At 34.6% G+C, this 23,989-nt stretch overlaps 1 protein-coding gene across 10 annotated transcripts in view; it reads left to right on the forward strand.

Annotated features, from left to right (window-relative positions):
- ANKS1B (ankyrin repeat and sterile alpha motif domain containing 1B) overlaps positions 1-23,989 on the forward strand; it is a 1,022,908-nt gene that overhangs the window by 130,815 nt on the left and 868,104 nt on the right. For all 10 annotated transcript variants that reach the window (XM_012787601.3, XM_020287904.2, XM_012787602.3 and 7 more), the window contains exons 2-4: positions 230-310; positions 10,109-10,265; positions 16,176-16,472. In XM_012787601.3, the coding sequence (XP_012643055.1) occupies positions 230-310; positions 10,109-10,265; positions 16,176-16,472 (535 nt within the window). The remainder of the gene's footprint in view (positions 1-229; positions 311-10,108; positions 10,266-16,175; positions 16,473-23,989) is intronic.

Below are 23,989 nucleotides of genomic sequence, written 5' to 3' on the forward strand. Positions count from 1 at the left end.
ACATTTGCTAATAATTTCTGAATATAGTTACATTGCCTATTCATTTCCCTGCACCAAATAAATGAAGTTGATGCCGTGAGAGGAACACATGAAAGATGGCAATCATTTTCTGCATGACTAAAATTTTCATATGCAACATGCCGCCAGCTGTGGGACCATCGGGCTTCTATTGTTTTTCAAAGCAAGATTCTGCTTAAGTGTTAACTCTGTGCTTGTGCTTTATTTGCAGCATCTGGCGAGGCCCCAATGTGAACTGCACAGACAGTTCGGGTTACACTGCTTTACACCATGCAGCCTTAAATGGACATAAGTAAGTGTCGCTTATTTGGACTGGAATCTTGTGTATTTGGTTACATGTGATGAAGTTAATTATGTCTGACGATACCTTTCTCATGTCGCCATGAGTCCATTTGGAGGGGCAGCAGGAAGCAACATTGGCAAGTTAAACTGGGCAGTAAGGTTGCTGAGGATGACTGTGTAAACTGAGAGGAAGGCTCTGACATACGCAAATGTCACACAGGGAGAATGGAGGAAATGACAGGACCCTGTGAGTCATGGATAGCTTTGGGGACAGAATGGGATAACACCATTTGATAACATCTTTCCATGTTTTTTGGTGTCTACCTGTATTCATTCACCCATTGTGGGAGTATTCACTAGGAGTGAAATCTTAACAGATTCCTGCTTTTATAAGCCATGGTCACTTATGTGAACCACTTTCAAATCTTCCAGATTTAGTTAAAATGCTTCCTCTTTGTCATTCATGATGGTCTTTCTGGTTTTAAACTTATCAACCCAGAACTTTTTTTTAACTTATAGAATTGTGTTTCAAATAAATGTGATCATATACATTATGGAGAGTGAAAGAATATGTGACCATAACCACTACTTTATTTCCAGTATTTTAGCTAGGTGTCTTAATGTTTTAGTGACTGTCAAAATATGGTGAGTCCTTTGAATGATTCAGAGAGATGTGTCTTCTACTACTAGAAGAAAAATGATCCTCTTCCTGTATCTGCCCCTCCCTTTCCTTTGTGCATGATTCAAGTGAGTCTACCCAGATCTGTATCGTTTCATTTACTTTAGTTTTTTTAGATGTGGTAATTACTGCGTTAAAACACTAGTTACCTTTTGCGTTCTCACCTAACATTTCTTTCATCCTATGCACTGAGATGCAAAAGCTTTGCTTATACTTGATTATAAGCTTGGTGGCCATAAAGCTCTCAATGTAAGATATTATTTTTTGTCATTATTTATCACTATCACATTTTTTCTTTTAAAACTTATTGTGTAAATCTAACTATCCATTGGTTTGGAGAATCATTCGAATTACATAAAATATTTTAAACTTAATGTTTCATTGTTTAGATTCTTAGTATTGGAATTCCCAAATTACATTTGTTTTCATCTAATGCCTATTCTCTATTATGCCATATTATACCATCTAACTTAGAATTTTTATATTTTGCTAGATTTTTTTTTTTAGTTATCCTCCTATAGAGTGGAAAACATGTCTAGAATCTAAATCTTTTAAAGGTGATTATTATTAATATTATTTGTTTTTCTTTGTGGGGTCATCAAGAACAAAGATAAATTAAATCAGCTCAAAGTATAGAATACTGATGGCTTCTTTATCTTAATTGTGGCTTCAGGGTATAATCATATTTCTAAGTTCCAACTGGGAAGATAAACTCTGTCAAATCTAATGGGCAGACTATCATGGGCTTGACCATTTGAGCTCTACTACTTTCCTTGTTCCTACTCAGATTGGCATTGTAAGTCCTTCTCAAAATAATATTGTCCCCAAATGCATTAGCATTCATATCCTTCCTTGATTTTTTTAGTAAAGTACTTTTAAACATTATTGATTTTTATGTGACAGACTATGAAGTTCTAACCATTGAGATATGTTTTCCTGTGGTCCATTGTCTAATTTTTGGTTCTTATTGGCAATTTAGAAAGTGACTATAACTTAAGCAAATTGAATAGTAATCAAGATTAAGATTATCATAAAGAGATGGGGGATTTGACCAGGTATCTTTTAAGGTACCTTTTATTGTAGATATCCTATGATAATTATGTATCTCTGCTTTTGTCCAAAGGTCCTAGTTATCTTTTTTTTTCAACACTTTTTGGTAAGATTTTACTCAGTGTCATCCTGTAGGCATTGGAAAAAGCAGAAAAATTCTAGTCCTATCTTCCCATCTTTGCTGGTTGTGTGACCTTGAGCCACTTATTTAATGTCTCTAAGCCACAGTTCAATAGATTGAATACATTGGCTGGATATTCTTCATTGTTCCTTATAATTATAACATTTTATGATCTACTGTGTTGGTATTATTTTTGGCTCTGTTACATACTATGATGCTACAATTCTGAAAATTGGCTTATCATGTAAGGTATGTATTTCCTGATTTTGAACGTTTAAATTATCTATGGACTTTACATTTAGAGATCATTTTACCCGATCCGCCTCACCTCCCTCCTTTTATAGATATAGAAACAAGGCCCATCTAGATAAGTGACTTAGTGGCCACTTAGATATTAAAGTACGGTTGTGTCTAGAGCCTAAGTTGTCTAGTTCCAGGTCTGTGCTTTCACTCTGCATTATCTCCCCTTTGCGGTTAAACTCTTTCTGGCTTTTCTTTCTCACACTATGTATTTCTGGGTTGCCTCCCATTATCATCACATAGTATGTTAACATGGAATGCTAATTTTAATATTGGCTTAAAAGATATTTGAAGGACAAAAAGAATATCATAGAATATATCTAGGATCCAGAGAAGAATGGTATTTCTTTGCTTTTGCTATTCTTATTTAGCATAGGTAATTAGCAATGATTATATGGTTTTCTTTCCAAGGAAGCCTTAGCAGTCAGCATAGAAGCACATCATTTCCATGTTTGTTGCTGTTGTTGTTATATCCATCTGCTCTAGATTATTTCCATAAACATTATGCTTTCTAGACTAAAGTTCATGGAATCATAGAATTAGAATTAATGTTACAGGCCCCGTGGTTTATTCTTTTGCTTCAAGCACAAGTTTTTTCTTTACCCCCAACATATAATCTGAGGCCTTCGTATTGCAGATTAAACCTGTTTCCTTTTGTATGTCATGTTGGAAACCCTTGTTTATCAATGCTAATTAATCCATAAATTGAGCACCATTTTGTACCTGAAATGCATTATTTCATATTGAACAATTAATCTTCAGTTAGTCAGATCAGCACTACGTACTCTATTGGTAATTTCCTGGGTCATTTGTAGTTACTGATTAGAAGATTATTACTTTCAAACGATAGAAAAACATGATTAGTAGAACAAAATCTACTCGCAACTATTATTTCAATAGATAGGGTTGAGACTTATCTATTTCTATTCTCTCTTTTTCATTTTAAAATACAGAGGATTCATTGTCTCACGTATATCTACTACAAGTTTGAGTCGCTTAATTCTCTTCTGAATAGCAATTGGCTGGCTGGCCTCCCTCCCTCCCTCCCACCTTTTCTCATTCCTCCTCCTTTCCTTTTTCCTTTCTCCCCCTACTTCTTCTTTACTTCCTTTTCCCCCCTCCTTCCCTTCCTTCCTCTTTCCTTCATTGCTCTTCCTTCTTCTTGACTTTCCTTCTCTCTTCTTTTCATCCTTTCTTTTTCAATAATAATCTTATCTTTCCTTATAAGGTTACACTAAACCTGTATTTTCATACTTCATTTCAGTTCTACTTCTCTACTTAACAAATTGCTCCTTTTTTTTTCTTGTTAAGTCCAGTCTTATTAAACTATTTTGAGTATATAGTGATGCTTGAATGCTGTTTTGAAAAATGTCAGCAAATTGTTATCATAGCTTTGAAACATGTATATTCTTTGTTATGTGTGGGGTTACAATGTTTTCTATTCTTGCTTCTAACTTTTAAAGTATTTAATGCTCACTAGACCTCATTTTTGTAATCCAAATTATATGTCAAATTAGATCTATCATCCAGATAGTAAGCTATCTATAGTTTTGATTTGTTCTTTCTTAGGTATTCTAATGAAAGAGGGGTACCTACTCTAGAAATTCTATAATCTGGTCCCTGAAGTAGCTCTTTGAATAACTATAAACATCTTTGGTCTGATGATTTCTTCTCTGGATAAGGATATTAACTGGTTACAATTTGCTTTCATTCATCCTGTAATCTAGAAGTCTATGAGAGTGAATTCAATGTATAAAGAAACTTCGGTTAGCAAATAGAATGTATTGTCCTGTAGTCTTTTGGCCATGTTGAACACATCTGCAACTTTATTCGCATTAAAGAAAAGTAAAAGCTTCCAGAAAATCTGAAATCAAAAAGGCCTGATTGAATTTGAGAGTTTCATTAGTTTGTTAATTCTGCATCCATATGAAGATGATTTGCATTTATTTTGAAGTTCTTTGAACTCTATAAACAAGCTAGAGAGGATGGAACAAAATAAACATCTTTGGTTGTGACTTAATTACAGAGAATCTTGCTGTTGAGGCAAAGAAATTTGAATGTTGATTCTTCCCAATTAATTTAATTTTACTCAGAACTTTTTGAAAGACATTTCATATTAACTAGAAGTATATTTATATCTATCAAAAATGAATGCAGGCTGGGCACAATGGCTCATGCCTGTAATCCCAGCACTTTGGGAAGCCAAGGCAGGAGGGTTATTTGAGTCCAGAGTTGGAGACCAGCTTGGGCAACATAGACCCCATCTCTGCAAAAAATAAAAAAATTAGCCAGGTGGCATGGTGGTACATGCCTGTAGTCCCAGCTACTCAGGAGGCTGAGGCAGGAGGATCATTTGAGCCTAGGAATTAGAGGCTTTAGTGAGCTGTCATCATGCCACTGCACTCCAGCCTGGACAACAGAGCAAGACCCTGTCTCTCTTTTTCTCTAAAAAAAAAAAGCAAATTAAATAATATAGTACAAAAAATCAATACTTTAGAATTTCTATTTTTACCTGAACTTGCATATATTAGCTTCAAGCTACAATGTTATGATTATTTAAATTGGATTATTATTAAATTTAACTTGATATTTTGTTTTGTTCCTAGGAAATGAAATTATTTTTTTCTGTGATCCCATTAACTCACTTACTCTAGGGTTTTAGAGTATTTATTTTTTCAAATGCTGGGTATTGAGAAAGATTGCTACTTTATGTTTAAGATATAGGGATTATTTTGCTGCTTGCTATTCTACAGACATTGATCAGCAGTGTAACTTAGTATTTCATTCCAGGTAACCAAGCAGAGTCAAAATGGTCACTTGTTGATACCTCTGAATACGATATATGGCTAAATTTAAATAAAAATAAAAAATAATAATAAAATGCAGAAGCTTTTTAGCTTGATATAATTTCATTTGTCTATATTTGCTTTTATTACCTATGTCTTTTAGGTCTTACACAAAAAGTCTTTGCCCAGACCAAGGTCCTGAAGTGTTTCCCCAATGTTTTCTTCTAGTAGTTTCATAGCTTCAGGTCTTAGGTATAAGTCTTTAATTCATTTTGATTTGCTTTTTATATTTGGTGAGAGATAGAGGTCTAGCTTCATTCTTCTAAATATGATTATCTAGTTTTACCAACATTAACAAAGTGAAGAGACAACCTACAGGATGAAAGAAAATATTTGAAAACTATCCACCCAACAAGGGATAAGAAACCAAAATGTATAAGGAACTCAAAGAACTCAATAGCAAAAACCCAGATAATCTGATTAAAAAATAAGCAAAAAAGAAATCTGAATAGACATTTCTCAAAAGAAACCTTAGAAATGGCCAAAAAAGTAGATGAAAAATGCTCAAGATCACTAATCACCAGGGAAATGCAAATCAAAACCACAATGAGATATCATCTTACCTCAATTAAAATGGCTTTTATGAAAAAGACAAAAATAATGTATGCTGGATAGGATGCAGAGAAAGGGAAATGCAAGTATGCTACCGATGGGAATGCAAATTAGTCCAGCCACTATGAAAGACAGCATGGAAATTTCTCAAAAATCTAAAAATAGAATTACCATATGGTTCAGCAATCCCACTGCTGTGTATATATACCAAAAAGAAAGGAAACCAGTATATCTAAGAGATATCTGCACACCCATGTTGATTGTAGCACTATTTTTAATAGCCGAGATATGGAATCAACCTAAGTATCTGTCAATGAATGGATAAAGAAAATATGGTACATTTACACAACGGAATAGTATTCAGCCATAAAAAGAATGAAATCCTGTCATTGGCAGCCACTTAGATGGAACTGGAGGTCATTATGGAGGTCATTATGGCACAGAAACACAAATATTGCATGTTCTCACTCATACATGGGAGCTAAAAAAATGAATCTCATGAAGGCAGAGAGTTGATTGGTAGTTACCAGAGGCTGGGTAGGAAAGAGGGCGGGGGAGATGAAGAGAGGTTGGTTAATGGGTACAAACACGCAGTTAGATAGAAGGAATGAGATCTAGTGTTTGAAATACAATAGGGTGACTGTAGTTGACAGTATAGTATAGTTCAAAATAGGCTAGAAGAAAGGAATTGGAATGTTCCCAACGTAAGGGAAAAGTAAATGTTTGAGGTGATGGATAGTTCAATTATTCTGATTTGGTCATTGTGCATTGTATGCATGTATCAAAATATCACATGTACCCCCAAATATGTACAACTATTATAGAACAATAAAAATAATAATAATGATACTGAGTTGATGTTATTCTAGTGTTAACTACTCTTCTAATGTAGATATTATAGAAAGTACCCGAAATTTAATTTGTTCTTAATGAACCTGGATTAAAACAGCCTATTTAACTCATATTACTTATGATATATTGTAAGATATTACTTGTGATATATCATGGATATATCGTAAGAAATTTTAATGATAATTTGTTGATTAATACTTTATTCTACATATGATTCAGTAAAACCGACAGGCACTTATTTGATCAGAGATGTAACTTTATATTTCACAAATATGTTTTAACGCTAGAAATCCGAGCTCAGCCAGTTCATTAGCTGATATCTCTGACTAAGTTTTAAAGCTCAATTTAAATAAAAATTTAAAAACAAACTTAAATTTAAAAATAATCAAATTTAATAAACTACTCAAATATATTTTACAAACTTAGATAAAAAGTTTAGTTATGACTTATAAATTGTTACTAGGATCTAAAGGCAGTTTCACAAACATACAGATTATACTTTTCTGATTTAGATATTAAATGGTGGTAATACTACATAATACAAAAATGATTAGTAAGTCTGTTTCTAACATGGGCATTTTTTTCACTGTATCATAAATCTTCCCGATAAAGAAAGAAGACTGAATGTGTATCACATACGTTATTAGAAAATGTCAACAAAATTTGAGCCAAAGAACAAATGAAATTCTGAAAGATTTGAGAGAGTAAAAGGAAATAAAGTTGATGACCCCATCCATCTTTCTTTCCTCTTTACACTTTGAAAGGAAATGCTTTATAAGAAGAGGTTTCAGAATATTTCTTTATTCGCTTAGGCACAGGGGAATGAGATTTCTCTCTGTCTTCACAATTGTCTTTGACATTAATTTGGAGAAATCTATTTTGTAGTAGGATAAATTCTACTGTTTAGATCCAGATATTTAGTTTGAGCAGCCTGTATTATTTTGTCTTTTAAGTGCCTGGACTATTTTAGTTAAAAAAAAAAAATCACTGGGATTATTTAACATTGCAACAGCCTTCCTCGAGAATCACTTTTGATCATATATCATTTTATAATCACGTCTGTTTATCGTTGGATTCACACCATAACCTTTGAGACTGGCAGCAAGATATAATCTCTAAATTCTATTTTAACAATATTTGTAAGAGTGACAGAGCTTATTTGATTTGTTCAAGGTAACCAAGTTAGTAAGTAGTAGAGAGCTGGGACTTCAGACCGTATCTTCTGGTTCTTAGCTGCTTTTGCCATTCATAGGTATTAAATCCTCATTACCTTATAGAAATTATTTATTGATGTCAGAATGGAAGACAACTCTTTTTTTTTAATTAAACAGATGTGGTTGGAAATATCACAACTCTTGCATGGCAGGGAGATGGGGAAAAGCCTGTGAACTGGATAACTAAGTTTTCTTCTGATTCTCAGATTCTCTTTTTCAAAGGTGATTTGCTATAAGCATTTTCACTTTTAAAGTGTTTTATTTTTACTTGAGACCAGTACTAAGATTGGCATAGTGCTTTACTATTTATTGAATGACTTATTTTCTATAATCTCATTTAATGCTCTTGCCAGTCTTGAGTAGTAGGCATTGTTATTACAGCATCTTGTGAGTTAAAGAAAAAGAAAATGAGACTAAATACAATCATGTGTTACTTAATGATGGGGACACATTCTGAGGAATGTGTTGTTAGGCAATTTTGTCATTGTGTGAACATTATAGAGTACACTTATACAAGCCTACATGGCATAGCCTACTACACACTTAGGCTATACAGTATAGTCTATTGCTCCTGGACTGCAAACCTGTACAGCATGTTGCTGTACCAAGTACTGCAGGCAGTTGTAACATAATGGGAAATATTTGTGTATCTAGAGTTATCTAAACATAGACAAGGTACAGTAAAAATATGATAATATAATCTTTTGGGACCACCGTGGTATACGTGTGTAGTTCATTGTTGACCGAAATGTCATGTGGCAAGTGACTGTAATTTCTCCTGGGTCACAGCATCAGATCCTGTAAAATAATACAGGTATTTAAAAAGAAATTTTAAAATAAGATTTATTTCTTTATTTCTCAGAAATGTTATTAGAAAATTTAGGACTCCTTGGAACTTTGTAAATATTTGTACAACATATTCTTGGTTCTTTCATCATGATTTCATACATTTAGCAACTAAGTGCAATGTTGTGATTTCTACCAGTTACTCTGATTTTATGTTGTATCATGTCTGTTTTTCTTGTGAGCTATCAGAGTTGTAATCTTGCTGCTATTCAAACTTCTTCCAACTTTTCTCATTTGTTACTTGCATTTAGAGTCTGATTTTATGAAATATTTTAATTTAGATCATTCTGTTACATTCACCCGCCTCATTGGTGATTTGTTGTATATAAGAAACAACTTTTTTATATATTGTAATTGTAAATATGTGTATATATTTCTGTGTCTGTCAAGCATTTAGTGAGTGAATAGAATTTGCTTCTTAAATGCATTCAAATGAAAATATATTTTTTGTCTAGAATTATTATTTTTCATTGTTTTATAAAAAGTTCAATATAATGTATACTAATAATTAATTAATTCCTTCTGAGGTGAGTATTACAGTTAAGGATTTTTTTACTTTGAAAACCAGGTAGGGATTGGGTAAAAAATCCTGTGGGTAGGATATATTGAGTATGTGTGAAATTACATAAGTGGTGGAACTTGTCTCTTAAATGAATTTCCTTCTTGAAATCATTGCTTATTCTTGGAGGGAAAAAGTGAAGGAATACACAAATATGAACAAGGCACATTCAAAGTATGTTGTGTCTCATGGCTAAAAAGTTATTAATTTTTTTTTTACGCTGACCTAGTATAATAGCTAGCTTTTCTGGGTCTCTTAGATACCATCCTTCTCTTTTATATATATCTTCAATTTCTTATTCCTATTCTCTATAGAAATGATGTATAAATTCTGTGAACATCTCTTTGGTATTATGATAACTTTTTTTTGTAAACACGGAGTTTGCTTTTAACTTCAACTTTTCTTTCAAGCTAAATCTCAGATGTGGGCTATTTGGAAAGACCTCTTTTTTTAAGAATGAGAGGAGGAATGCTTTTTATTTATTTTACTTAATTTAGTTAATGAGATAAGATAAATTTAGCATAAATGAATTCTATTAAGTAGTTTCATTGATTAGTTAATGCTTTGTGTGTGGTGGTGGTGCTGGGGGTTGTTTTTCAGGTAAGTAAAATAGCCAAATATCGAGTAGGCAAACTGTTAAACCCAATTTTATGTTTTAGTATCTTGAATGATTACTCTAAATTACTATTAGCCAGATCTAATATTCTTGATAATTATCTATTTAATAAAATTTGTGTTCAGCATATTTTCTTTTCTGTTGTGTTCTTTTTCTTTTTCTTTTCTTCTTAGGGACATAGTTCTCAAACTACTTCAATATGAGGCATCAACAAATGTAGCAGACAACAAAGGTTATTTTCCTATTCATCTGGCTGCCTGGAAAGGAGATGTGGAAATTGTGAAGATTCTTATTCATCACGGACCATCACATTCCAGAGTCAATGAACAGGTGCACTTATCAAATGTTTGCTCATGCTGTAATTTTTTCAGAGTTTTGCAAAGGCAAAGCCATATTGAAAAATTGATTATTTTTAGCTTTACCCTGCCAAAGACCTTTCCACAGCTGAATTTCCTCAAGGAGAGATTTGAAAAATTCTTTGGCATTTGGATATGATATACAAACATTAAGTTGGGCATTTGTAAAGATATTTTGTTATTGAGAAAATTCCACATAAAGGAAGTAGTTGTAATATTTTTGCCTGTCTTATATAATCATCCATTTTATGGCTGTTGAATATTTAAAGATAGAACAGAATTCACATTTGTAATGAGCAGTGGAGTGTTTCTTAATATAATTTTAAATGCTAAAACAATGATCATAGTTATCATTTACATAATGCTTTAGCATTTACAGAGCACTTTCACAGTTAAGTACACTATTGTGAATCAAAATGCAAAATACAGTGTATCCCGTTGCTAGTCATAATTAAGTTGAAAATTTTCTGTTTATCTATACACCTCCCCCAAGTAAGTTGAGTAAACATAGCAGCACCATGATACTGACAGATACAGTCAAGTATTTGTGAGTACATAATAGCTATATTGCACATAACAGACATATTTAAAAAGAAATGCCATTCTCAGTATTTTAAACAGATAAGACCACAGATTCTAGAAAGTAAAATATGGTCCCCTAATACAGTATGATAACAAACATCTTGAGCTCTGCATGCCCCCTACTGTTCTCATTTTGTAAAACTATATTTGAAAACCAGCATGCAGTCCAGCAATTGAATTACAACCATGACATTAAGCTTCAGGTTGGCAGCTGTCCAATATCAATGCAAGTAGGTTATTCTAGGGCAAACACATCTAATCAAGTACAATTAGCATATTGTTCAAATGGATACAGACTTTGCAGGCTTTTGATTGAAATTCAGACAAAAAACGAAAAGTAACAATACTTTAGCCAGCAAAAAGAAGAAAAATACTTTTTTTTTCCCAACAAAGTGAAATTATTGAAAGGACTAATCAGGAAAATCATTATATTAATTGGAAAAGTATCTCATTAATATCTAGCACAATAAAAATTTCTATGTTTGCAGGTTACAAAAATGCAGAACTTTTAAAAAAGAGAATACACTCTATTTTTAAAAAGTGACAGATATGGCTATCTTTATCATCATATCATGCTAAAAGGAAATTTATGAGAATACTCTTCTGTTCCTTAGAAAACCAAAAGTTAGATCATTTATGGAATAGGCCATCTGGTGGTTATTCTTAAAACTGTCTGAATGCTGCAAAGCGAGCCCGAAGTGATAAAATGGAAAAACAAGCCAAGGGTAAACAAGAGGATGTTAGTTTTTACAAATAAGATGTTTTAAATGGCATGAAAATAAGAAAAAACCATATAGTATTTATATTTAAAAGTTAAAAATTTTAAGTGACTTATAACTATAATGGTATGTTTTAAAGAGAAATACTTGTTTTTGGTAGTAGTGAACACGTCAATTAGATTATAAAAAATGTCTTTTTAAGGAGACTGGAGTTCAAAGTTCTTTGTTTACTTCTGTTGCTTTGTGTTGTGGTTTTTAATGGCAGCTAGTTAAAAGTATCTTAACATAGTTCTCCCATTCCATGCCATTTGTCTTGAAACTTTCTGATGTGGGAATTTTATTTTTATAAGTAACTTTTAGTTTTTGCTTGCCTTCCTGCCTTCCTTCCTGCTTGCCTGCCTGTCTTCCTTCCTTTTTCTTTCTTTCTTTCTTTTCCTTCTGAATGGGACAGAAATATTCTAGCTAAATATACACCTTTACGTATTTAAGTAATAGAGGGAAGAAACAAAAAGGATAACTTTTATTGAGGCATATGATAAGCCAGGCACTGTTCTAAGTACTTTCATGTATAAAGTGTTATTTAATTAATTATTAACAATAATCTTCTGAAGTGATATCATCACTCCTATTTTATAGATGAGAAATTAGGCTCAGTAAAGCTAAATAACTTGTCTAAGGCTACATGTTACTGAGTGACTAAAACAGAAACAGTCTTGCACTCGGGTCTCTCTAACTCCAGAGCCCTGTACAATAGCACATTGGTATTGTTATCCTAAATCCTACCACTTAACGGGTTGTTTCCTATATGCCAGGCATTGTGCAGAGTACTTCATCTTTGTTATCTTGCTAAGCCCTATAGCAGCCTAATGAGGTAGATATTAATTATCATTCCTACTTTATTTTTTTTTTTTTATTTTTAGTTATTTCAGGCCAGTGACAAAAGTGTATATTCCTACTTTATATATGGGGAAACAGCCTAAGAGAGATTCAGTAACTTGACCATAATGTCACAGTATGTATGGTGATAAAATGATACATCATAGTCAAGGCTTCATTGTGATTTCTGAAAGTATCTTTGGTTCCTAATGAAGCTTTCCTTAAAAATAATCCTATTTTACATTTTAATGTTTAAAGTTTATAAAGCATTTTCATATGTTACCTCTTTTGGTTTATAAACTACACTGTAAGATTTATAGGGAAGGTAGATATTCTTGTTGTACAGATAAGTTTGGAGAGATCATGTGACATACTGTTGCTAATAAGTGGTGCGTTTTAGCGCTTTACCTTAGGAACTGTCCACCATTCTATACTGCTCTAGAATTAGTGATCAATTTAGAGTGACATAATTTTGAAAAACAAAGTGTACCCTGATTATGGTTTTTATAATGGCTACATCCTATCTTTTGTCAACTGATTTATTATTTCCTTTATTCTGATGTTATGTATGTTTCAAATTTCTATTTCTCTGTACATTCATTTATCTCCCTTTTCACCTACTCTCCTCTTTTTTTCCCCTTTGTTTTAACATCAGAGTAAAAGCCAGAGGAGCCTTATCTCAAATATACATTACCTTTGCTCTTCATCAAAACTCGAACCCAATTCTTTCTTGTCAGATGTTTTACCTTGAAGCAAGATCTTTGGTCAGTAGCTTTTGTCAGCCCATTTCGTTTTGCCATCCATTGTCTGGAAGTGTCTTGATTTTTCAGAGAACACTCATTTGGTGAAAAGAAGAAATTTAAAACCTTTTAAGAATATTCTGTGTAGACATTCTAGCAAATATTAATTACAGAGTATTTATTTCAAATTAGATGTTTCATGTTTTTTTAGGCCACTAGCGAGTGTGGGCACAAGTATATAATCATTACCTTTGTAAAGGTACCACCAGTTGTGGTCTCCACTGATGGGATAGTCCAAGTATGTGCTGATTATGGATAAAATCTGTGAATATCCCGAGTAGGTCTTGAATGATTGAAACAATTTCTCTTGAGATCTCAACAGTGATAATTGGTATTATTAGAAAAAATTTTCAATTTTATTCTTATAATTTCCTAGGCTAAGGGCTCTGGAAAAGTGGAGAGGCCTTTGAGAATCATTATTTCATAATTGTTCTTTCTCTTTTCTCAAAGAGGTGCTGTATTCTGAAAAATGAGATTGAATCTCTTTCGGACCAAGGGGAAATTTGGGTTGGTCAGGAGGCATATTTCTATGTTATATTTTCATGACATGAAGTAATAAGGTTGGTTTTCTTATCAGGCTTATGAAACATAGCCAGATAAGAAAATCAAGTAGTCTAAACCTGTATGTAGTCAGTCTTTATGAAGAAGTAGATTATGGTAACACATTGAAACCAAGCACAAGTCATGATTGAAGTATACTGATGATTGAAGAAATATCTGCAGCTGGGTTCCCATCTATCGGATCTTAACTTTTCATTGACTGTCTCCAAGGAATAGGTTTTTCCTCTGGCTTTGACCCTCCAATACCCTTTCTTGATACTTATTTGAAATATGAAGTAGTGAGAAGCTTCTACTAGTGGTTTTTTCCCCTTGTCACTCTTCTTAAGGTTTTGAATCTTCCTTCTAGATTCTCAACTTATCTGCATTCTTCTATCATCCAGAGCAAGCCTGAGTTACTTTCTGGACCATTATGATTTGTTAGGCTTTCAACTCTCCTTGTCCTTTAGTTGTGGTTAGAACAGCTATCTAACCAGCTACTTCCTATTCTAACTCGGTGTTTTTCTGAGCAGAATCTCTAGAAATTACACTTTCAGATGACTAATTTTCAGCTCTTTTTCATTGACAGTATGGCAACACATGGAAGGCAGCATGGTATAGTGGAAAGAGTATGGGTTTGGGATTTTGACAGATGTAGGTTATGAAAGATCCTGATTCTGCCTGGATATGTAATTTAACCTTTCTGTATTTTAGTTGCCTTGTCCATGAAGTGGAGCTAATAATTTCAATCTTGTAGGATTGTTGTAATAGTTAACAATTTTAATTTAATTTAATTTATTGTATGAGACAATAAATACAAAGTTTTTATTTTGCAACAATTTGAATGGAACTGGAGACTATTATCCTAAGTGAAGTATCTCAGGAATGGAAAAACAAATAGCACATGTACTCGCTATTAAATTGGAACTAACCAGTGACCACACATGTGCACAGAGGGAAGTAAAACTCAGTGGAAATCAAGCAGGGGGAATATTGGGGAAGGGATAGGCGAAAACCTACCTACAGTGAACACTATTTGGGTGAGGGGCACACTTATAGCCCTGGCTCAAGCATTACAAAAGTGATCTATGTAACCACAAACATTTGTACTCAAAATAAAAAAAAATATTTTGAAATGAAAAAAAAAAAAAAATAAAGATCACCAGAAATGGTAACTACATGGACAAAAAAAAGTTTTACACTCAGGAAATGATAGCAGTAATAGTTGTTATTGTGGAAGGTGGTATGTGTAGTGGTTAAAAGCTCCGACTTTGGGTCTAGGCTGCTTGGGTTCAAATCCTGGCTCCACCAGTAAATGGCTATATAATCAAAGGCTAGTTATTCAACTACTCAGCGCCTCAGTTTCCTCATCTGTAGAATGAGGATAATGATATTAATAGTATCTATCTCCTAATGAGAATTACATGAGTAAACATGAAATGCAGCTGTGTCTGGTATATAACATTAGCTGTGATGACTGATGGTGGCAGCCACTCTTTCTCTCCAGAACCCTCATTTAGGATCATTGCATTTTTGTTGCTAAAATTTCTGATTCACATTTCTCATGACTGACGCTTTTGCCTCCTGACATAGCCATACCCTGTCTATTTATACTATCTGCCCAAATGGTCTGAAGGGTCCATCTGCCTTGCAAATGGTTTCAGTTTTCTCTATCTTAACATTTTTTTATCTTGCTAAATTTCTAGGAAAATCTCATTGATTTTCAACTGAAACACTTAAAAGCTGCACATGTAGTACTGTGATGGTAGTTCTGCCTCTTCATCCATAATTATGTTTCAAAAAGATAGTATTTTATCTTGGGGCCAGGATGTCTTCCTTCTCTTTGCAAAAGAAGCAATGATTTTTACTTATATGGAAAATAAAATGAAACTTAATCTGGGAAACCTTTCTATAAATCTTCTATCATCAAGCATTTACCATCTCAACTGTGTTTTGGAAAGCCAGTCTATTAAAAGTATGCTGTAATTGTTATTAATCTCTGTCATTAGCAAATGTCATGGGGATGTGATGCACAGTGCAGATAACACCGGCCATCTGGGCCCAGCAGGGCCACTGACAAAAGGGCTAAACTCATTTATCATTCTTGGAAGTTGGAATATATGATGCATGGAAAAGTTTGATTTTTTTTTCCTATTAAAGTGATAAAAATAAATGATGATACTCCTGATATAATGAATGATAGATACTTTTTTTTATTAAATATAAAATTCAGTTAGGCATACTTATTAAAAGATAAATCTTAAACTCATATATTCAAAGCATCTCAAGTTTTAAATTACTGTGATTAGATTTTGTTAACTAATTTAAGTCTCTGAAACCATGCCTTTTTAAAAAAAATCTTTGTCTTAGAACAATGAAAATGAAACTGCCCTACACTGCGCAGCTCAATATGGACACTCCGAAGTAGTTGCTGTTCTTCTAGAAGAGCTCACTGACCCTACGATTAGGAACAGTAAGCTTGAGACACCTTTGGACCTGGCGGCACTCTACGGACGGCTTCGAGTGGTCAAAATGATCATCAGCGCACACCCGAACTTAATGAGCTGCAACACTCGAAAGCACACGCCACTTCACCTTGCTGCTCGCAATGGCCACAAGGCAGTCGTACAGGTGCTATTGGAGGCAGGAATGGATGTGAGCTGTCAAGTGAGTCTTCTTTTGGCTATGTTTTAAAAGTGATGATGCTCTTGCTTTGCTTTGAGATACAGATGTTAAAACTTATATGTATCACTCTTTTAATCAAATTGTCCACAGGTATTTTTGTAACTACTACATTCAGGGTACTCTAAAACACAGGGTTTTGGAAGACGTGAAGAGCTATAAGGCATAATCTCTAACCTCATTCTAATTTGAGGGCTATCTACATGAAAATTTCCTAGTACATGGCAGTTTTGTGTGGCCTCCATGGTAATGTTTCCTCTCTCTCAGGATCTAGCACACAGCCTGACATACATTAGGAATTCAGTCTAAGTTTAATGAATGAAACAAAATTCACTTTGACATTTCTGGGTATGTGCTTTGTGTTTAGCATGTTCATACATTTCGAATTCAATTCTTACAGCTGTCCTGTGGGATTGTGAGCTATTAAGTTCCAGTTAAGAGATGAGGAATCAGATTCAAAGGCTTAAGAAATTTGCCTAAGGACATACAGCTGATAAAACTGGAATATGAATTTAGACTCACTGATTAAAGTCCAGATCTCTTTCCACTATAATGCACTGTCTATACGTAACTAATGAAAGAATGATCACTATGCCTAAGGGCATTCAGAAAAAATATTATTGCAGAGGTGTGATTTGAGTTGAGGCTTGGGGGAAGAATAGCTTTTGGAGGAAGACTTGGGGTAGCTTTTGTTTCTCTACAAAGAAAGAGCAACCTACTTTTTTTTTTTTTTTTCTTTTGAGACAGAGTCTAACTCTGTTGCCCAGGCTAGAGTGCCGTGGTGTCAGCCTAGCTCACAGCAACCTCAAACTCCTGGGCTCAAGCAATCCTCCTGCCTCAGCCTCCTGAGTAGCTGGGACTACAGGCATCCACCGCCATGCCAGGCTAATTGTTTCTATATATTTTTAGTTGGCCAATTAATTTCTTTCTATTTTTAGTAGAGACGGGGTCTCGTTCTTGCCCAGGCTGGTTTTGAACTCCTGACCTTGAGTAATCCTCCCGCCTCGGCCTCCCAGCAACCTACTTTTATTATCTGTCTTAAGTTAGCCTAACTCTAGGGTTAGTCTTTTATTTATTTATTTATTATTCATTCATTCATTTACCCACCTACGTATCTACCATTTTCTCCTTTTGTGGTTGTGTCTTGGCTTCCAAGTTGATAGCAGCATTCTATCTCTCCCAAAGACCCTTTTGGTTCCTGCCAGATTGTGACCTTCTCCTCTTATTACTAAGCTATTACTGTATATCATGCTGTCTTAAAACTTAATTGCTTAACACAATAACTACCTATTTAGCTCACAAATCTGGGATTGGTAATGTAGTCTAAGCCCAGTTGAGCAGTTTTTCTGGTCTTGGCTGGTTTCTCTTGTGTGTAGGATCAACTCTAAGTCAGTTATACATTTCTGTGTCAGAGGTTGTCTAGAAATTGTCTGGGGTGCTGGGTGAGACTGCCACATGTCTGTCATGATTCAGCAGGTCAGCCTGGGCTCATTCACATGACATGTATGGTTCTAGGAGAGAGAACAGAATTGTGCAAGTCTTCTTGGGGCATAGGCTTAGAACAAACACACCATCACTTCTGCTGTGTTGAGCTGGCCACAACAAGTCACAAAGACTACTCACATTCAAGGAGTGGGAGAACAGACTCTACCTCTGGATCGGAGGAGGATGTTAACTGTAAAAGCAGTATAAATACCCATAGGAAATAAATGTGACCAATTTTGCAAACAATCTACATACTCTAGGTAGAATTAGTGCTCAATTCTGGGGTAATTTTTCCTAGGAATTGTTCAGATCCTGTCTCTCCAGGGTTTTCTTTATGGAATTTAAAAACATCTTAGGCTTTCTAATTTCACGTTTAAGGCTGGCACTCTGAATTTTCTTTAGAGTTTTGCCTCTATTATTTAGTTGTTTAGATATTTGTAATATCTTTTCTCAATTTCTTATGCATTCAACTTTGGCAGCCTTGCAAATAAACACAAGAATTTTTTTCTAACCCTCATATTAAGGGGAAAAAAGTCTTTCCCCTTAAAGGATTATTGAAAGATTAGGTAGATATGTGTTTACTATTATAGGTGGCTCACAAAGTTACTTTCTTAAAGGTTGTTTAATGATAAACTAGATATTTATTGTCTAAATGTTGAATTTCTCTAATCTTGATTTACTTCTTTGATAACACTTCTGGAATATTCTAAACTTGGTTGTACAGACTGCTTTACCCTCAAGGATTTTCTGTATGACTGAGGTCAGTAAGCCTCTTGGTGTTCACAGTCAATCTCTTTTTGTGTTTGGTACTAGATGACATGACCAGAAGGGAAAGCAGGTAGAGATACAGTTTTATAAATGTATATGGTATATATTTTTTGTGTGTAAAACATTGTATTTTGTGCTTTTTGGAGAATAAAAAAATCAAAAAGATCTCTACCCAAAATTTAGTGGAGGAGACAAAAAATTTGCAAGAATAACTCCTTTAGCATATAATAAATGCTAAAACAAAGAACTGTGGAGCTGTTGAGGAAGATACAGATTTTAAGAGGGAGAATGTGGGAAAACATGGAAGGAAGTGACATTTGAAGAGGTTCTTGAAAATCCCATTGATTTTGATAACTCGTGTCCTCTTTGTCATTTGGTTTGAGGAATCTTTCTATTTCCCTCTTAATTTCCTCCTTGACCCAGTCATCATTCAGCAATAGATTGTTTAATTTCCATGACTTTGTGTAGAGTTGAGTAATTCTGTAGGAGTTGATTTCTAATTTTATTCCTCTGTAGTCTGAGAAGATACACGATATAATTTCTTTTTTTAAAAATTTGTTGAGACATGTTTTGTGGCCTAGTTATGATCAATCTTAGAGGATATTCCACGTGATGATGAGAAGAACATATATTCAGTAGCTTCTGGGTAGAATGTTCTATAAATGTCTGTTAGGCCTGTTTTTTTCTAGAGTTCCATTCAAGTCCAGTGTTTCTTTGTTAATTTTCTGCTTGGAGGATCTATCCAGTTCTGTCAGTGGGGTGTTGAAGTCCCCAGATATTATAATGTTGCTATTTATCACTTTGTTAAATTTAGTAGGGTTTGTTTTATGAATCTGGGCATGCCTGTATTAGGTGCATAAATATTTAGGATTGTTATGTCTTCTTGTTGAATTGCTCCCTTTACCATAATATAATGATCATCTTTGTCTTTCTTTACTATGGTTGCTTTGAAGTCTATTATCTGATATGAGAATGGCTACTTCAGCTTTCTTTTGTTCTTTATTTGCATGGAATATTGTTTTCCATCTCTTCACCTTGAGTCTACACGAGTCCCTGTGGTTTAGATGTGTTTCCTGGAGACAGCAGAATTTGATTTGTATTTTTTTTATCCATTCAGCCAGGCTGTATCTCTTGAGTGGGGAATTCAAGTTGTTCACATTTACTGAAAGAAATTGATAAGTGGGGTGGATTTCTGTTCATCCCATTGAATAGAACCTTATTGCTTTGTTTTACTTCTTGAGCCATTATACTATCTGGGCTCTGAACTTTCGGATGATTTTACACCAGCGGGTGTCTGTTGTGCTGATTGATGTATGATGCAGATCCTAGTACTTCCTCCAGGGTGGGTCTGGTCTTGATAAATTCCCTCAGTGTATGCTTGTTTGTGAAAGTATTTATTTCTCCCTCATATAAGAAACTTAGTTTTGCAAGGTACAAAATTCTAAGCTGAGCATTATTCTGTTTGACAAGACTGAGAATGGGCCTCCAATCCCTTCTGGCTTGTAAGGTCTCCGTTGAGAAATCTGCGGTTAGTCTGATGGGTTTTCCTTTGTAAGTTACCTGATGTTTTCACCTTACAGCTCGTAGGAGTTCCTCCTTTGTGTTAACTTTGGCCAGTCTGATGACTGTGTGTCGTGGTGATTGCCTCTTTGGGATGAATCTCCCAGGAGTCTGTTGAGCTTCTTGTACCTGGATTTCTAAATTTCTAGCAAGACCAGAAAGTTTTCCTCAATTATTCCCTCAAATAGGTTTTCCCAACCCTTGTGTATTTTCTTCTTCACCTTTAGGAATGTCTATGATTTTTATGTTAGGCCTATTTACATAATTCCATATTTCCTGTAGGCTTTATTTGTTCCTCTTATCTCCCTGTTCTTGTCTTTGACTGACTTGTTTGCCAAATGAAGAGTAAATAATCAAGCTCTGTCTCAACATGTAATTTGGAAGTATCCTAACTGACTACGTGTGGGCAGCTATTCAGATGGTAACCAGGCTTGGTCATTTCTGTTTTAAAATGTCTCCTGCATTTATCTCATTCTGTCCATTCCTGCTGTTGCCACCTGATCCAAGCCTTTGTTCGCATCCAGAATTTTTTAATATCAAGTAGTTAAAAAAATTTTTTTTACTACAGCATATTACAGGGGTACAAATGTTGAGGTTACATATATTGCCTTTGCCCCATCCAAGTCAGGACTTCAAGCATGTCCATCCCTCAGACAGTATGCATTGCACCCATTAGGTGTGTATATACCCATCCCCACTTCCCCCCTCCCATCTGCCTGATACCGGTGAATGTTATTATTATATGTGCACTTAAGTGTTGATCAGTTAATACCAATTTGATGGTGAGTACATGTGGTGCTTGTTTTTCCATTCTAGTGATACTTCACTTAGTAGAATGAGCACCAGATCTATCTAGGATAATATAAGAGGTGCTAGATCGCCATTGTTTTTTGTGGTTGAGTAGAACTCCATGGTATACATATACCACATTTTATTAATCCACTCATAGATTGCTGGGAACTTGGATTGTTTTCACATCTTTATAATTGTGAATTGTGCTGCTATAAACATTCTAGTGCAGATGTCTTTTTTATAGAATGTTTTTTGTTCTTCTGGGTATGTGCCCAGTAATGGGATTGCTAGATCAAATGGTAGTTATACTTGTGGCTCTTTGAGGTATCTCTATATTACTTTCCACAGAGGCTGCACTAGTTTGCAGTCCCACCAGCAGTGTATGAGTGTTCCTATCTCTCTGCATTCACGCCAACATTTATTGTCAATATTAAGTAGTTTGTTGATATCCTCACTGGCTGAGAGTGAACAATGGCAGCCAGTAACCTTAAACTGTTTCAATGGATTTAATATTCATTAAATTTCTCTAGTTTACCAGTTGGTAATTAGGAGTCTTAGAGATAATCCCATTTGATAAATTATAATAATGTACTTTTAGACTTTGTTATTCAAGTTATTGTGAGTAAATCAAATTTATAGATGGATTTGGATGATGTTGTCTTTTCCTTATAATAGCATATGTTTTTTCAATATAGCATTTATGTTAGTCTTTTCTCTAGAAGTTTTATTTTCTGCTTCATTTCTCTAAACAATTTAAAATTATAACACCTATTTGAACTAGTAAACAATTTAATTCCTGTTTTGGCAAATGTCTTATTATATGTTTTTTATAATCTCTTTAGTCTTTTAAGATTTCTTATTAAAGAGAATGAATCATATTAAGATATTAAGAGTAAGGTCAAATTGGCAATTTTCTTTTGAAATTAGCAATTATTTCTGTGGATTTTAAACTCGATTTTGGGTAACCAGGTAGTGATGATGCTGTATTATGCTAGTGCTTTGTGTGTGTTTGTTATAGGTTTCTCTTATTGAAATTAGAAGAGTTAAAGAACTGTCAAAACATCAAGCCATTTTAGACTTTATACAAATATTAAAGGGAATGAAAGTAAAATTACAGAAAATTTATAAAGAGCACAAGTTTCCCTGCTAGGAGCTGTTAAGTGCAATGCTGAGTAAGGTACAGTTTTTGCTCTCAAAGACTTATAATGGCAGGAGAAATAAGATATACATAAATGGACAGATTACTTTATCCATTATAATCCATTACTTTCTCTGACTTCCTCAGATGATGATTTCACAACTTCTCTCCTCTCAAAACTTCAACACCTCCTTCTCTGTTATGTCACTCTGATCATGACTTTGCTTTTATTTCACCAAGAAAACAGAAGCAGTCACAGATTTCCACCATCATGCTTGCCAATGTACGTATATCTGCTCTCCTTTCTGGTACTTAATATGAACCTTTTAGGTTTATATCTAAGGCTAACTCCTCTCCTTGTGCATCAGATCCTACTCTTTTCTGTCTGTTGGGATACTTTGCTCTGGCAAATATTCTCTCTCTCTAATACTGTGAGTTTTTCTTTCTCAACTGTGTCCTTCCCATATGGACATAAAGATGTTGTAACATTTCCCATCTTTAAAAGAACCTCCTTCTTGATCCCACATTTTCCTTCTAGTCACCATCACCTTTCTCTGCTCCCAAAGGGGGAGCTGTAAAGATAGCAACATATTTAGACAGGCTTGTTTTACTCATTGCCATCAAATTCCTTTCCTCCATTTTCTCTTGAAGCCACTCCAAATCCCTTATTCTTTTAAAAGTCCTTGTTTTTTGCCTTTTGTCAAGGTGTCCAGTGGCGGCTCTATTGTTAGACCCAACAGCCCGTCCTTATTGCTCATCTCACTTACATCGTCAGCATTGTCAAAGTTGATCCTTCCCTCTTGTTTGAACTACTTTTTTCTTTTGACCTCTGAGATGCCACTCTCTTTTGGTTCTCATTTAGTTCACTGGTGGCTTCTTCTTGAAGATGACGCTAGGGAAGCTCTGCCGGGTGCTGTAAGTTAGCTCTGCTCCATGTATCTGTTTTCTTCCTCCTGGGTCTAGCCTGGGTGTGGTATAAGCCCCACTGAGCAAGCACATTTTGGGCCTCTGTTGGCCTCATGTTAGCTACCATCCATTGACTAAAGCAAGTTACAAAACCAAGTCTCAAATCAAAAGGTGGAGAAATAACTCCACTCATGTAAGTGGTAAGAACTGCAAAGTCAATATGGCACATGACATATAAAAAGGGGGGCCGGTAGTGTAATCTTTCATATTCCCATTCCATGGCTAACTGCTCTCATCTTCTTGATCTCTAAGCAGGCCTTAGTGCCCAGGCATCTTTTCTTCTCTGTATATACCTGCTTCCTAGTTGACCTCACCCAATCTCTTGGCTTCAAATATCATCTTTATCTGACAACTACCAAGTTTATTTCTTCATTATAGACTTCACCGTGAACTCTAAATCAGTGTGCATTATCCCTACCTACTAGATGTATCAACTTGATGACAAGCATATCGACCTCAGCATTTCCCAAACTTCAGATTTATCTTCTGTATCTATTTCTCCCCCAATTTACCTATCACCTAGTCTTTCTCATTTCAGAAAATGGCAATGCCATCCTTCTAGTTGTTTGGCCTAAAGCTTCAGAGTTTTCTTCACATTTTACACTCAGTCCCTCAGCAAATCCTATTGGCTCTGTGTTCACACTATATGTAGAATTTCACTGCTTTACGTTACCTTCACTATTACCACTGTACCCCAAGTTCTGATAATCTTTTGCCACCTTACTTATCTTCCTGCTTTTTCCTTTGCCTCTATATTGTCTGATCAGGTTGCCATAACAAAGTACTGTAGGCT

This window comes from Microcebus murinus, chromosome 10, assembly GCF_040939455.1.
Source record: "Microcebus murinus isolate Inina chromosome 10, M.murinus_Inina_mat1.0, whole genome shotgun sequence".
Classification (NCBI taxonomy): Eukaryota; Metazoa; Chordata; class Mammalia; order Primates; family Cheirogaleidae; genus Microcebus; species Microcebus murinus.